Source organism: Nicotiana tomentosiformis, chromosome 6 (genome assembly GCF_000390325.3).
Source record: "Nicotiana tomentosiformis chromosome 6, ASM39032v3, whole genome shotgun sequence".
NCBI lineage: Eukaryota > Viridiplantae > Streptophyta > Magnoliopsida > Solanales > Solanaceae > Nicotiana > Nicotiana tomentosiformis.
In genome coordinates this window covers 33,011,444-33,026,671 of record NC_090817.1, presented here as the reverse complement: position 1 = coordinate 33,026,671, position 15,228 = coordinate 33,011,444, and the positions used below count along the sequence as shown (strand labels likewise).

At 37.6% G+C, this 15,228-nt stretch overlaps 1 protein-coding gene across 4 annotated transcripts in view; it reads right to left on the bottom strand.

Moving 5' to 3' along the window:
* Window positions 1-4,670, bottom strand: part of LOC104095324 (uncharacterized) — a 58,578-nt gene extending 53,908 nt beyond the window's left edge. The window contains exons 1-4 of one of the 4 annotated variants that reach the window (XM_070177253.1): window positions 4,443-4,670; window positions 2,273-2,494; window positions 1,721-1,751; window positions 726-910 (exon numbers count right to left, since the gene is read on the bottom strand). In XM_070177253.1, coding sequence (XP_070033354.1) covers window positions 726-910; window positions 1,721-1,751; window positions 2,273-2,494; window positions 4,443-4,556 — 552 coding nt within the window. In that variant the 5' untranslated portion in view covers window positions 4,557-4,670. The remainder of the gene's footprint in view (window positions 1-725; window positions 911-1,720; window positions 1,752-2,272; window positions 2,495-4,442) is intronic. The other 3 variants (XM_070177255.1, XM_070177256.1, XM_070177254.1) reach the window with 3 other exon arrangements.
* Between the last annotated feature and the right edge of the window lie 10,558 nt (window positions 4,671-15,228).

Sequence of the window (15,228 nt, the reverse complement as noted above, 5' to 3'; positions counted from 1 at the left end):
AAAGTAGAAAATGCCAACAGGCCACCTGATGTTCTATAAGAGTCTAAGTTATTATATTCTGTGGTTCAATTGATCAGTTGATTAATGATCCTTTATTATTCGTTTACTGTTGGAATCAGTGAGCAGGGACAAGAAGCAACTTCTCCTGTTAATGAATTATAAGAAAGCAATACAATCATGCTTTTTACCATTTACTTTCTTGGAAATATGTTGGTATATCAGAATATCAGATGAGTAGTGTTTGTATCTTAACAGTTGAATTTATCTTTTCAGCATCAGCTGTCATGGATTGGCAGTAGAGAAAAGGGAACGGTCTGCAATTTTTGCCTCAAATCAATGTGGAGATAGAATAACTTTGGACTTTATTGTTGTTAGATGCTATAGGTTTGTACTCGGGAATAACCCAAGTCAGCAGTTAAGCTATGAGCCAAGTATTATTAAATAGCAAACTTGAAACTGACTTATTGAACAAATACCAAATAAAACTGTTAAACAGAGAGGTACTTATCCAAAAAGAATGATCACTTGATCAGGAATAACCCAATTCAACCAGATTAAGCTGCGAGCCCAGTATTATTAATTAGCAAGCTTGAAACTTACTATGAATACGAAATAAAATTGCTAAACTGAGGAGTACTTATCCAAAAAGAATGATCACTTGATTGGTAAGTGCAGAATCCAGCAAGAAGCAAATGTAAGATAGTTTAGAACAAAAACTACACTACCTTGATTGAAAAATTAAAGGAGGTTATGCGGTCGTTTGCATGCCAGGCACGACTAATTTCATCTTTAAGTTCAGTTAAGCGTGAGACATACTCCTGCAGGGTGATATATTTAATGCCTTCTTCAGCAAATCTCTGAGGATCATCTAGCTCCTCTAGATGTGCATTTGCTGAGGGTTTCTCAGTGCCTACAGTATTTAATCATCATACCAATTATTGCCGAGGAAATGAAATAGCTATTCGAACATAAGAAACAAGTTCAAATGATACCCATTTTCTTTACATTTTTCTCACTTGTTTCAGAAATAAAAGGATGAGAGAGCTTTAAAAGTCCATGGAAATAAAGAAAAAAAGCTTTCATATCACTTCTGTTGAGTTGTCCCACGTCGGTGGGATTTGAGGCTCTTGGTCTCCTTATATATATGGTCTTTGGCAATCCTCACCTCATAAGCTAGCTTTTAGGATTGAGTTAGGCCCAAGGTCCATTTATCATGGTATCAGAGTCAGGCCCATCCCAATTAGTGTTACCGATGTTGGGCCCCCATTTATGTTGTCCACGCTCCAGTTTGCGGGCCTTCGCGTGAGGGGGGTGTTGAGTTGTCCCACATCGGTGGGATTTGAGGTTCTTGGTCTCCTTATATATATGGTCTTGGGCAATCCTCACCTCATAAGCTAGCTTTTGGGGTTGAGTTAGGCCCAAGGTCCATTTATCAACTTCATTTCCCTATTTTATATGACAATCTTTGATCGAGCCACACAGATTAAGGAGTCAAATGACTTAATATTGTATTTGCACAGGTAGAAAAATATTAAAACTAGTTTTGGATTAGGTATGAAAGTCAGATTTACATGGAAATAACATATCATAAGCTTAAACGAAAATGCTTTAAACCTTGTATAAAGCAGAATATTATTGTTTGCCAAAACATGTAAATTATTATGGACATTTCAAAATAAGTAATGCGCCACATAAAGTAAATACAGAGAGGATATCATACCCTTGCCTGTCTTCATAATTGAGCTTGACAGCTGTAAGGAGTAATCAAAAGGTTATACTGAAGCCCAGCACAACATTAAAAATTTAACACGTAAAACACTGATTAAAAGTTCATAATATTTTTTCTTTGACACCCTACTTTCTTTTTTTTCCCTTCTCTTTTACGTCTTCCTTTTAAGCAAAAACCTTTGAATGACCCCAAAAGGTAGACAATGAAAAGATATTAATCTTAAAGGTCAACAGAAACCCACCTACCATTTGCAATTTGTTGCAGTGTTGTTAAAGCCCCCCCCCCCCCCCCCAAACCAAACAAATTCAAAAAAAAAAATTGGGCCACAAACACAATCTCGTTATAAGATATAGCAACTGCAGCATAAGAAAAGAATTTTCCATTGAATAGAATAAGAAATCTTGATACCTCAACTTTAAAACAAATTTATACCATAACTCATAAGAAGACCACTAACTAGGAATCCACTAAGATCCCCTCCTTCCTGGACAATTTGTATGTAGCTCAATAGCAGGTGTATGAAGATTAAAAAGGCATACTAACCGAAGAAACAGAAATCATTTTGGAGACAGGAAATTTTTGCATCAAGACTTTCTTGTAAGATGTCCATTCCTTGCCTGGATATTTAATAGTAATATGTCTATATGGTTCTGCTGTGATTTCAGCAGCTGTGCTTCCTAAATCCTTCGCTGAATCCTCTGGTTTTCGATTATTCCCCCTTAATGGATCAGAAAACTCATCCCTGCCATAATCCGTAACATCAACCTACAGACCCGACCAATTGATCGAAAAATTAGGAAATGGCCAAGCATCTGAATGTCCCAGGATAAATCATAGCGTAGGGTTACTGACTGAACAACTGATGAAACCTAGGTGATATTTATCACCATTATAATCTTTTACCATACTGAAGCAACCAACAGTGGGTACAATTTTAGCTACATATCTTATACAATCATCTGGTTTTCTTTTCCTATGCTGGTTTCGACTCTACTTTGGACTAGCTTATAAGTCCCTTCTCTTATAGGAGTAGTTTCTTTTGTCTCAAGTATTTCTTCTCTTTTTCTCTTTTTACACTGTGGTGTGCATACCAGCTTGCTGACATATTTCGTTGAGTACATGCACCGGCCCCTCCCGGGGGCCGATGCACCTTTGCTTAAGCAGTATCATCCAATATTGTTTCATCGAAATTTTTTATTTTATATATATAGTATCCAAGCAAAGAAATTGTATAAATTATGTAAAATGATACCATCGCACAAGAAGTGAGCGTCAGTCCGCTGATTCAGGTTGGGCTTTCAAGTTTGCTTGGATGAACATTTTGAAATTTGTGAGTTCGATTCGATTTGTAAAAGATAAAGATACAAAGATTCGAATCTCTTATCTCCTACAAGGCAAGGATCAGCTAAGACAAGCTAAAGAACCTTCTTTTCTTTTCGAAGCTAAAGAACCTTTTGTGGCCTTTGTGATAACCCAAATATTAATGCAGATTTCAGCTCAAGGAAAACAATTATTTCAAAATAACATAAGTGAATTTAGAACCTAATTTGAAAAAAGAATCTTCTTCCTTGCAAATTTTGGGTTTGCTCTCTTGCTAATACTACTCTACTAACTTCTCATCTCCCTCGTCATCTCTCTCAACTTTGGTGGGTCATTGACTATCGATGAAAGAAGCTATTTTAGATACATTTTCAGAAAATGAAAGCTCGTCCAAGAGAGTTGTTGTAATGTACTTGAATTGTGTTTTAATAATACGATCACAGTTGTGTTTTTAATATGATGTTGTTGCAGTAATTTGTTCATGCGTCCACTTTTTAAAATGTTGACACCACTTACGAAAAAACTTGCGCACGTCAGTGTTCTTAACAGTATGAGCCCTGCCCGCCAAAACTACGGCAGAAGGGTGGTCTCTCATGTTCTTCATTCCTGCACACGCTTGGGTGAACTTCGTTTTTCCTAAGTCTTAACACCACTAAGGAGTGTGGGTGCACTTTCTTGTCCTAAGTCTTAAGCCGCTAGGGAGTATCAAGTCCAACAACTACAACTCCTTCTTCTGTTCGGCTGAAATTGCATTGCACAAATCCCAATAAAGCATAAAACATACGAACACAAAAAACTTGAATGCACTTCTAACTTATTAACATCTTAATAACTTCTTTTCCTTCCATAATTAACCACTTAAAAAAGAAACTTTACCTATCACTAATTAGCTTAAACTTTTCAAAATTGAAATTTTCTCCACATTTTAAAAAAATATTCCTAATCTGTCAGAACCATAGGACATTTAAGTATTTAACCATGATACAAGTACTAGTAGCATGTCTTCTTTCTTTCATTTAGAAACCTGATCATACCTCGAGCCAAAATTTTCACCATTGATTCCATTTTTTGTTACACAATGTCATAAAAACTTACTCCTTGTGTCTAATTTATGTGATGCACTATGCTTTAGTTTGAAAGAATGATATATTTCTATGTTTAGAAAGAATTTAACTTTACACTTCTCATTTTATCCTTAATGAAATAATTTATAGCTACATAAATATTTATCTTGTTTTAGATTACAAGTTTGTATTTCAATCTTTCTTAAACTTTGTGCCCAGTCAAAGTAATACATTACAACATTTTCCATGGATTTAAAATGCAAGCTGTGGACAGTGGAGTAATCAATTGCCTGCGATTGATATAAAAGAGAAAGAGAAAAACATTGAACCTGATCACACGACGGTGATTGAAGGGAGAGAGGATGAGTCTGAGCTGGCATCCGGCGGAAGGAGTGAATCTCTACTTCAGCTCTGTAATCTCGATGTCGAAATTTGAGTTCCATGAAGAATCAAAGTGCAATGTTAAGTTTAGCTACACTATGCTCTGCGCTCCGATTCGTGATGGACTAACCGGAAGCAGAAGAGGTTTGACTTCTTTTCTGGAGAGAGACCGTAATAGTAAGCTGCTATTTGCCGTTTATGTCAAAAATACCCCTATGATACTCGAAAATGATCATGCATTATACTAGTACGAGGGAAAAGGACAAATATTTACTCTCCGCTTTCGCATATTGTCTACATTTAACATTTATTATACTATCCGACCAAATTTACCCCTACCGTTATACTATACGACCAAATTTACCTCTAACATTAGCAAACTTTTAAAAATTACCCCTTGATTTATTAAGCAATCCAAAATCTCGCAATTTTCTTTTATTTAAATCACTTGTTGTTGTTCTTGCTCTACTATTTTCAGAAATTACTGTTGATGTGAATGCTAAAGTAACTAGACTATACAAATTATTCATGGATATTTTTAATTACTAATGCACTCACTTCACTTCACTTCTTGTGATAATGAGTTAGGAATTGGTTTAAAATTTTATTTATTTTTTAACCATATACACACCGTCGAATTCAATGGGTCTATTAATTGTGTATTGTATGCAGCTGATAATCATGTATGTACATATATATTTAAATATATTTTGTTATTGTCTAGTTAGTATAGAGTTCGATCGACTAACTTAAGAGTGCACAATGTGCACACATTTGATTAAAGCAAAGTTAAATCCGATAATGTAAAGTCTCCAAGGAACTTCAACTTTTATCACTAATACTTACAAAGTCTCCATACCTTTGGTGCAACGAATTTATTAAAGTTGGGATATTGTAAATATTTTTGGAATTTAGACAAGATACCTAATTTAGATTCTTCAATTTACTATATTTTGTTTACTAACTGTTGTATTATTTTGATATTTTTTTCTCTTATTTTTTTTAATTAAGAAATCAAGTAAATGCCAATTATTTTGAAAATAATGGATCAATAAGAAGAATAAAAAAGGGCAGTCTGGTGCACTAAGCTCTCGCTATACGCGAGGTCCGGGGAAGGGCCAGACCATAAGGGTCTATTGTACGCAGCCTTACCCTGCATTTCTGCAAGTGGTTGTTTTCACGGCTCGAACCCGTGACCTCCTGGTCACATGACAACAACTTTACCAGTTACGCCAATGCTCCCCTTCAATAAGAAGAATAAGTGACTTAATTAAAATAATTTGGGAGATTCTGGGTCACTTGACGAATTGAGGGGTAATTTTTAAAAGTTTGTTAATGGTAGGGATAAAATTTGACCGGATAGTATAACAATAGGGATAAATTTGGCCGGATAATATAATAGAGGTTAAATGTAGACAATATCCAAAAGTAGAGGGGTATATTTGGCCCTTTTCCCATTATACTATTGGTTCACTAGTGTCCCTACCGTCATAAAACTGGAACAAAAGTAGCCCTCCGCTGTTAGGATCCTCCGTGTTAGCAACATTCTCTCACATGGAGTGACATAATACTGAAGTGGCATGCCACATACCACCTCACTCCCCAATCCCATTTTACCCGCCCTCTCCCCCTTCTTCCTCTAACAATACCTCTCACTTCACCTAACTACTACCTCTAACATCACCCAACTAGAATTGTTCAAAATCAAACCATAATCGTTAACCGAATCACAAAATTGGCTTATTGATATCGGAGTAATGGTTGGTAAACGGATTAAAATTTTATAATTAACGGCTTATCAGTTTGGGGCGGATTACTCAATTTTCTTATCAAATAAACTGTTAACCCGTTAAAAATTTATATATTTACGGGTATATTATCTGGTTTAGGTGGCATAACTGGGTATATTATAATTTATATTGTTTGGCTGAATATTGAGACTCTTAATGTCTTCTTTACAGGTTATGTCGTTGTCAGGTTCATATATCAAGGTTATGCTAGTTTGTGTTAATTTTTTTTGTGGTTTGGTGACACGATCCAAGATCCACGTGACCGACACTCGACACACTACCCGACCCGAGCGAATCAAATATATATATAAATCCTCTCTTATATACATGCGAAAGCCTTTTGAAACATAAACATTTTAAACAATAAAATCCAGCATGAAACTTAACCTTAGAATAATTTTTTTCATTAAACAAAAGATATAAATGTAATTGTTCATTCATGCATGCCATAGGAGTAACCATAACTTACAACCCAAAAGTATAAAGTACTACTGTCTATGGAATCTGTATGATACGGAATGAATATAGTCGCCCGACACAAGCCCCGATGACCCAAAAGCATAAAATAAATATTACTCCATGATAGTAAGAGTGGATCCTCTCCAAAAGTATCAACTAGAGATGTGGAGCTATCCTATCCACGGGGCTTGCACTGCTTAGGACCGGTGCCTGAAGACAGAAATGATAATTTGGCCAAAAGGCCTAAGTTCCACATGCCTAGTATAAATCATGCATTGTTTCCCCAAGAGTGGGACAAGATAGGAAAAGAATATCAAGAGATATGCAATGCATTGATATAACAAGGAAGTATTTATATCAATGCATAAGTTAAATAAGGAGATGAAATAATAATGTAAAACATATTTCAAAGTCATCTCCTCTAGCCTTTAAGTTCAACGAAAATCATGTGAGATTTTACCTCTAGTGGGAGCACTATACCGACATTGACATAATAGAAACAATATTAGGTGTTCAACCTAGCCACAAGTATTTGACTATACTTGTCTGGGCAGCTTCCCGTAGTACTATACGAGTCGACTTAACCTCATTACATTTAGTAATGATCATTTGATCACAAATTTGGAGATTTTATCCCACAAACCTCGACTTAACCTTAGAATGTGTCCCTACATTGGTACGTGTAGTTCTATGGTAACGAATTCAAAATTCGAACCAATCTCGGTGGTTTCCACTAGTAACTCCCAGAATATTTGCCTTTTCTAAAATAGATTCATAGCTTATAAGCCTCAAAGTGTAACGACCCGATCGGTCGTTTCGAGCATTTGCACGTCGCTCGATAGTTTGAGGGCATGAGTAGCTCTGTATGGTGTATTATGACTTATGTGAATCGTCGGTTTTGGTTTTCAGGTTATTCGGAATCGATTTAGAATAATGAATTTCATGATTTAAGCTTTAAGTTGGAAGAGTTGACCAAGTTTAACTTTTATAAATTTGACCCCGGAATGAAGTTTTGAGGGCTCTGTTAGGTCCGGATGGTGATTTTGGACTTGGACGTATGCCCGAATTTGCATTTGGATATTTCTAGAAGGATTCGATGCTAATTGGCGAAAGTTGGAAATTTGAAGGTTTGGAAAGTTCATAAGTTTGACCAGGAGTTGACTTTGTGGATATCGGATTCAGATTGTGGTTCTGGGAATTGGAATAGTTTCGTTATGTTATTTGGGACTTGTGTGCAAAATTTGAGTTCATTTCGAGTTGATTTGATATGTTTCGGCGCGAGATTTGGAAGTTGAAAGTTCAAGAGTTCATTAAGTTCGATTTGAGGTGCGATTCATTATTTCGATGTTGTTATGTGTGATTTGAGGCCTCGAGTAGGTCCGTGTTATGTTATGGGACTTTTTGGTATATTCGAACTGGGTCCCGAGTGGCTCGGAGGAGTTTCGATTCGTTTGGATCATTTTTGGTTAGGCTGGTGTGGTTGGGCTTCTAGTGTGACCGCACTTGCGGAGATAGGGGCGCAAGTGCGGAGTCGCAAAAGCGGCAGTGGCATCGCAGAAGCGGTTTGGCTGGACTGTCTCTGGGTCGCAAAAACGATGCATTTTTTACGCAGAAGCGCGTCCGTAGAAGCGGGACTATAGATCCCAGAAGCGAAGGCAAGCGTAGAAGCGTAAGCCTTGTTCGCACCTGCGTTTGAGTAGAAGCTGAGACTTTCTGCAGGTGCGATGGTCTGATTATCAGTGATCTTCCACAGGAGCATGGATTTTGTCGCAAAAGAGACTCCGCATAAGCGTCCCTTGGTTCACAAAAGCGAAAATCACTGGGCAGAAGCTATATTTTCGAGGGTTGGTCGTTTTATTTTCATTTTGGGATTTTGGAGCTCGGTTTGGGCGACTTTGGAGAGGAAATTCACCATGTGACTTGGGGTAAGCATTCTTGACTCACTCGTGATTTTATTTCATGATTCTATCTTCGTTTTTGGTAATTGGACAATGGATTTTAAAGAAAAATTGGGGTTTTAGCCTAAAGTTTCATAGAGTGAGTTTTTGAGTTTTGAGCATCGATTCAGAGTCGGATTTGAGTAAAACTAGTATGGTTGGACTCATAATTGAATGTGTTGTCGGATTTTATAAGTTTCATCGAGTTCCGTGGAGCGGGCCCGGGTTGGACTTTTGGGTTTTTGATTAAAGATTCGACCTTTATCGATTGAGTTTGTTTCCTTTGGCATTATTTGATGTATTTGAGTTGCTTTTGGCTAGTTTCAAGCCGTTCAGAGGTCGGTATACGCGAGATGGCATTTTTGGAGCATCGCTTGGCTTTCTCGGTATTTGATTTGGCCTGTTCGAGGTAAGTAACACTTCTAAACTTGGTGCTGAGGGTATGAACCCCTGAATATACACGATATGTGTTTGGTGTTGAGGTGGCGCACATTCTAGGTGACGGGCGTGCACAGTGTGAATTGCGACTCGGTTATTTCTGTGGTACTGTGTAGTTACCTAATCTTATTTGTATCTATGAATTCTTTGCGTGTTAGAGTAATTGAGTTGTCATCCAGGTTAGAAACCATGTCTAGGCTATATGCTTATCCTGTTGGGACCCACTGAGGTCATTTCTACTATTGAGTTATTTGCTTGCATTGCAATTACATACTCAGTCATACGCATTTATTTGCATATCATATCTCAGTCTCTGTTACCATTTATTGATACATCACATCATCATTTTGTGGTGATTTTCATGACATTGCGAGCCCGAGAGACTGGAGAGATTGATGACTGAGTGAGGCCGAAGGCCTGATGGTGAGGATATTAATGGGATCAGGCTGCACGTCGCAACGTGTTTTATTGATTTATGCCATGATTGGCTTGTTCTAGCGCTTGGGCTGAAGGAGCCCCTTCGAGTCTGTACACACCCCTAGTGAGCGCATGTACCTACTGAGTGCGAGTGCCAAGTGTAAGTGCGAGTGCCGAGAGCAAATGCCGAGTAATTTGGAGGATTGAGTGACTGTGAGGACTGAGTGACTGGGAGGACTGAGTGAATTGATACTCTGAGAGTATGCGTATGGTTTTATCACTGAGTTGCATTGCATTCGACATACACACTTGACATACAAGCATAGAGATGCGTTTTTCTCATGCAGTACGACATTGCGTCATTCATGACTTCACATACACATTGACATGTAGGCATATAGATGTACTTTCCTCATGCCATTTGAAAATGAAACATTTACCTGTTGAAATTTTTGGGAAAAATCACAGTTTTACAAACGTACTCATATTTTGGTGATTTCGGTAAAAGATTTAGGTTTTCACTGACATACTTGAAAAGCATGCCTATTTTCCGGAACTGTGAACGAGCTGAGCACTATATCTCTGAGTTACTTCTTTTATCACTTTTATTATGTTCTTATGAACTGTTGTTGGCTGTTGGTGTTAGACTCCGACCTTTGTTCCAACTCGTCACTACTTTCAACCTAAGGTTAGGTTTGTTACTTATTGAGTACTTATGGTCGGTTGTACTCATACTATACTTCTGCACCTTGCGTGCAGATGTTGGATGTTGATGTTGCTGTGCACGACGTGAGCTCGATTTGAAGATGTACTTGCGTTCCAGTTACAACTGCCTCTTGTTCATGGTAGCCCTAGACTTATAAAAATCTATTTATGTATGTTCGGACAGATGATGTATTTATTTCATACTAGCTTTGTAAATTCTAAATCTTAGAAGCTCATGATTTGTAATACCAGTCCTTGGGGAATTCTTTGTATAATAGTTCAGTTGTATTATCATTTCTTTTCTTAAGAAATCTCATTAAATTGGATAGTTGTTAATTGGCTTACTTGACAGGTTGGGTTAGGTGCCATCACGACTAGGTGAATTTTGGGCTGTGACAAGGTGGTATCAGAGCTTTAGGTTCATGGGTTCTACAAGTGATAAGCAAGTGTCTAGTAGAGTCTTGCAGATCGGTATGATGACGTCCATACCTATATTCGAGAGGCTACAAGGCATTTAGGATAAACTTCCCATCTTTCTTTCCCTATCGTGCGGCATTGATTTAGTTTGAAGCATAACTATTTGAATTCCTTCCACGCATTCGTATACGCATGTGAGCGCTCAGTACCAGTTGTGCATCGACGACTTGTGATTTCATGGATGATATGCGAGATGTGATTTCTGTGAGATAATGATGAGCCAATCTGGAGGACTTGAGGCCGGGTTTTGACCGTAGCTTGAGCATAGGGATTTCAGTTGTGTGAGCATGTGCTTTTAGAATTATATGTCCTGTAGCGTCCCTATGAATGGAATTTGTGACTAGATGAGTGGTTGGATGGCTATATGATGAGTATGGTGTGATTACAAGATGTGTTTAGATGGTTTGAATGTGATGAAAAAGGTTGCTTGAGATGTAAAAAGGACTATTGGGTGCTAGATTGTTGTCTTGATGTGACATATAGTCTCGAGTTATGAGTGTGTTGAAAGATTTTTCATGTTGATTAATTGTGGAACGAAGTAGATTTTCATGTCTTGTTGTGAGTTCAGACTCAGGAAGATTAAGTGATGGCATAGTAATCATGGCTTCAAAAGGGTATAGCAAGATGCCAATTTGAGGCTAAGCAGGTGGGTTATCTCCTGCTGAGTAATCTACGGAGGTGTGATCCTTATAATGTTGTGGGGGGAGTTTTTTTCCACCAATGGGGTATATGTGTTGAGATTTGAATTTGAATTTGCTTGAGAAAGTTGACCTGACCATCACGTGGATGTATAAGAGCTTGGTAGATGATTTGAGTAACTATATGATTTGTGTTATGTGAGCTTATGAAGGATTTAGTTGAATCTCCCTGCGGTATTATAGCATTAATAGAGTATGGGTATGGTGAGTTATCAGATGTTCTATTCTATGGCATTGAGCTAAGTGGGGGAGTCCACTATCGATGCTTTGATTGCATGGTTATGTGTGTGTCGGTTTCAGTTTGAGGTATACTTGTGAATCAGATATGACTTGCAGAGGTTGAGATCGAGGATGACTCGAGTAAAGGAATTTCTGGATACGGGTTATTGATCACACCCAACTATGACTCCTAAGAGGTCTAGTGGTCGTTGCAAATATAATCCGATTTACAAGTCCGGAGTCGAATCTCACAAAGAACTAAGGCTTAGCTATAGTTGTTCAATATTGCTAAGAGACACAAGTCCAAACAATTTCCTAATTATAAAGATTATAATGTTTATTTTTAACTAATTAACTAACAACTTTTATAAAGCAGTAAAATTATCAACTAACAAGGATGAAATTTGAGACAAGACTAAGAAGGTCTAGAGTTATGATTTTCCCAATTGTCGGCCTTCCCGCTATGCCTTCTATAATTTTGCCTAAGTATTCTCTACCGATCGTGAGTACTTTGGGTGTCTTAGCTCTCTCTAGAGCAACTACCATAATTTACTAGACGTATTCTCTCGAACTACGCTAGCTGGCACTAATTCACTGCTCACTACGATCGCACCAAGGTTTCATTATCTCTAATCCCACCTTTAAACCTTCCGTATTGATCTCTCATATATGTTAGGAGTGATGTTGTTCAACAACTACCTAAATGCATACTCTCTCTCGAGCAATATACACACTAAATAGGCACAGTTGATTGAATGGCCATTCAATCAACAACAATAAACACGTAGTTGAACAAGTTGAGGAATCAAATGGCTCAATTATATAAAAACATAACAATAATTTATCCTACAAAAGGTTCTATAAAAACTTTAGATAACAAATTAGCTATTCATAATAGTATGCAAAACTACAATACTAGAATTCATAACCAATAATGAAAATAGGAAGAAGGAAGTGAAAAACTCATAGAAGAATTCGCCACCTTGGTCCTAGTGTGTTCTTGCCTCCTTAGGTCGAATCCCCTCTCAAAAACGTCCTCATTGGTGGAGTCTACCCCTTAAAAATTCCCCCCCCCCCTTCAGACATGTTTAGGGAGTACTTATAGGCTAGGGTTGAAGTCTTAGAGTCCAAATCCGAGTCGGAGTCTTTTAACCCGTGACTTTTAATTACATGGCTATAGACCTCGCGAAGCCTGGTCTGTAGCGCGGTCAAGCTGGCTATAGACCTCGCGAAGCCTGGTCTATAGCACGGTCAACCTGGCTATTGACCTCGTGAAGCCTGATTTATAGCGCAGTCTCTAGCACGCTCAACCTGGCTATAGACCTCGCGAACCCTGGTCTATAGCGCGATCAACCTAGCTATAGACCTCGCGAAGCCTGGTCTGTAGCACGATTTGTGTATTTGCCATTTTTGTGCTCTTTTCTTGCATTTTCGTCCTCTTTTTGTGCAACCTTCACTCGTCTTTGTCTTCCGATTCTCCTACACATAAAATAACATAATTTAGCTCAAACGTCACATAATTAACCACTAAACTAATAATATGTAAGGCGAGTAATGTACTAAAAGTATAGTATTTTGGCCTAACATCACCACCCCACACTTAAACGTTGCTCATCCTTGAGTCAACCACAAATTAATTGAGCACCTTATTTTTGTTTAGCACATCCGAAGAACGCCATACCTATGACTATGGTTGATAGCAATAATTAAACTTAAGCATATGCCTTCAACACACACTTCCCTTTACTCTATGCCATACTTCAAAAATTTATGCAACACAAGGCAACATGTTTATAACAATCCTGACCTCACAAACTGACTTCGTATCACAATGCATTCATGGCTTGAACACTTAACATCATAGAGACATCTAATACCGTCACCTATCCCTTGAATCAAATGCTCAAATATATTTTAAGGACTTAGATAAATCAAAGAAATTCCTCACTCTCACAAAGAAGTCACATGCATGCACAAAGTACCATAGGCTTGCCCATTATGTAAACCTCTATTAATGTAGTCTTGCTTGATCTAAAATCAAGTAGGACATTTTCATGGTTGAAACGTGGGCTAAGGGAAGGGTAAGCTATATTTTGGATTAGTGGTTCATCCTCCCAATCACTTTAACACATCACATAATAAACTTTAAACGCAAATTCTTCAATCCACTTCAATTTCACAAACATTATCACCCCCAAAAATATTTTCTCTTTCTTTAAGCACTACATTAATTCATACACACTAGCAAAGATAAGATATGCTTATTTCCTATGCTACATATTTTTTTCTTTTCAACAATACTTTTTTTCCTACCCTTCCTGCTAGTGGTGTATTCCTTACAATACAAGTGCACCTTTTTTTCTTTCATTGGTTCCACTAAAAAGCCACCCAAGTTTCATTCTTACTTCTTTTAGCGCTCATTTTACAATTAAAGTGCTTTAAGAGGTAAACGGATCAAAATAATGATAATTAAGAACAAAAGGGTATAGGCTTATAATGTAGTTGTCAAATAAAAGTTTATAGGCTCAAAAGGGTTGACTAGGGATAATTTTTATTGTCGTAAGCATTAAGCTCAAACAAATCAAAGAAAGCCTAAAATCATTTTTCAAACCGAGCAAAACCTAAAATTTCGCTTCAACTCATATGCCGGGCAAGTTCTAGACTCTAATGCAATGACACAGACTATACAATTTCTCACCACACATGGCACATGACTCACTAAGGACGGTTCCTTTCCAATTCTCAAACAATTACAAGTATTCACAGAGCCACAAAATATTAAGCATTAAGCACAAAATGATACAAGCCAAAAAAAAATGAGAGATAGGCGTCAATAAACATGCTATCTAACTCAACAAGGCATCATAAGCATTTCAAACTATAGGTGTCACGACCCCAAAATCTACTATAGGTCGTGGTGACACCTAACGTCGCCGTCAGGCAAGCCAACAGTGATTTACCACTTTAATTACTCGTTTTAGCATCTTAAAATCATAATTTCCCTTAATTGTACAGTATAAAGTAAAATTTACAGAGTAAATGAAAACATTTCCACGAACCTCAATGATAAATAACCTGAAAGAACCCCCAAAACCCGGTATCACAAGTGCACGAGCATTTTCTAAGGAATATAACAATAATACAGCATCCGTCCCGAATGTAATAAGACAGAATAAAATAAATAATATAATGGAGACTCGATGGACTGCGATGCGTAGTCTGGAATGCAGCTCACATGAAGTATCTCCAGCAGGTGCGCCGACGCGCCAAGGTGGTCATCAATGAACCTGTCAGATCCTGCACATTTAGTACAGAAGTGCAGCATGAGTACGTAAATCAACGCGTACCCAGTAAGTATCTAGCCTAACCCCGGAGAAGTAGTGACGAGAGGTCGACATCGATACTTACTAGAGGTCCAAGCAATAATATAATAATCTATAACAAGTATGAAGTACACAACAATAGTGAAGTAAATATGTAAATCTCAAAAGTTTCCAATTATTTCCTTTAAAGTATGAATTTCTTAATCTTGTATTCTATCTTAGTATCTCCGAAGGTTGTCAAGTGTCATCATCAAATAAACCTGTAGTACCG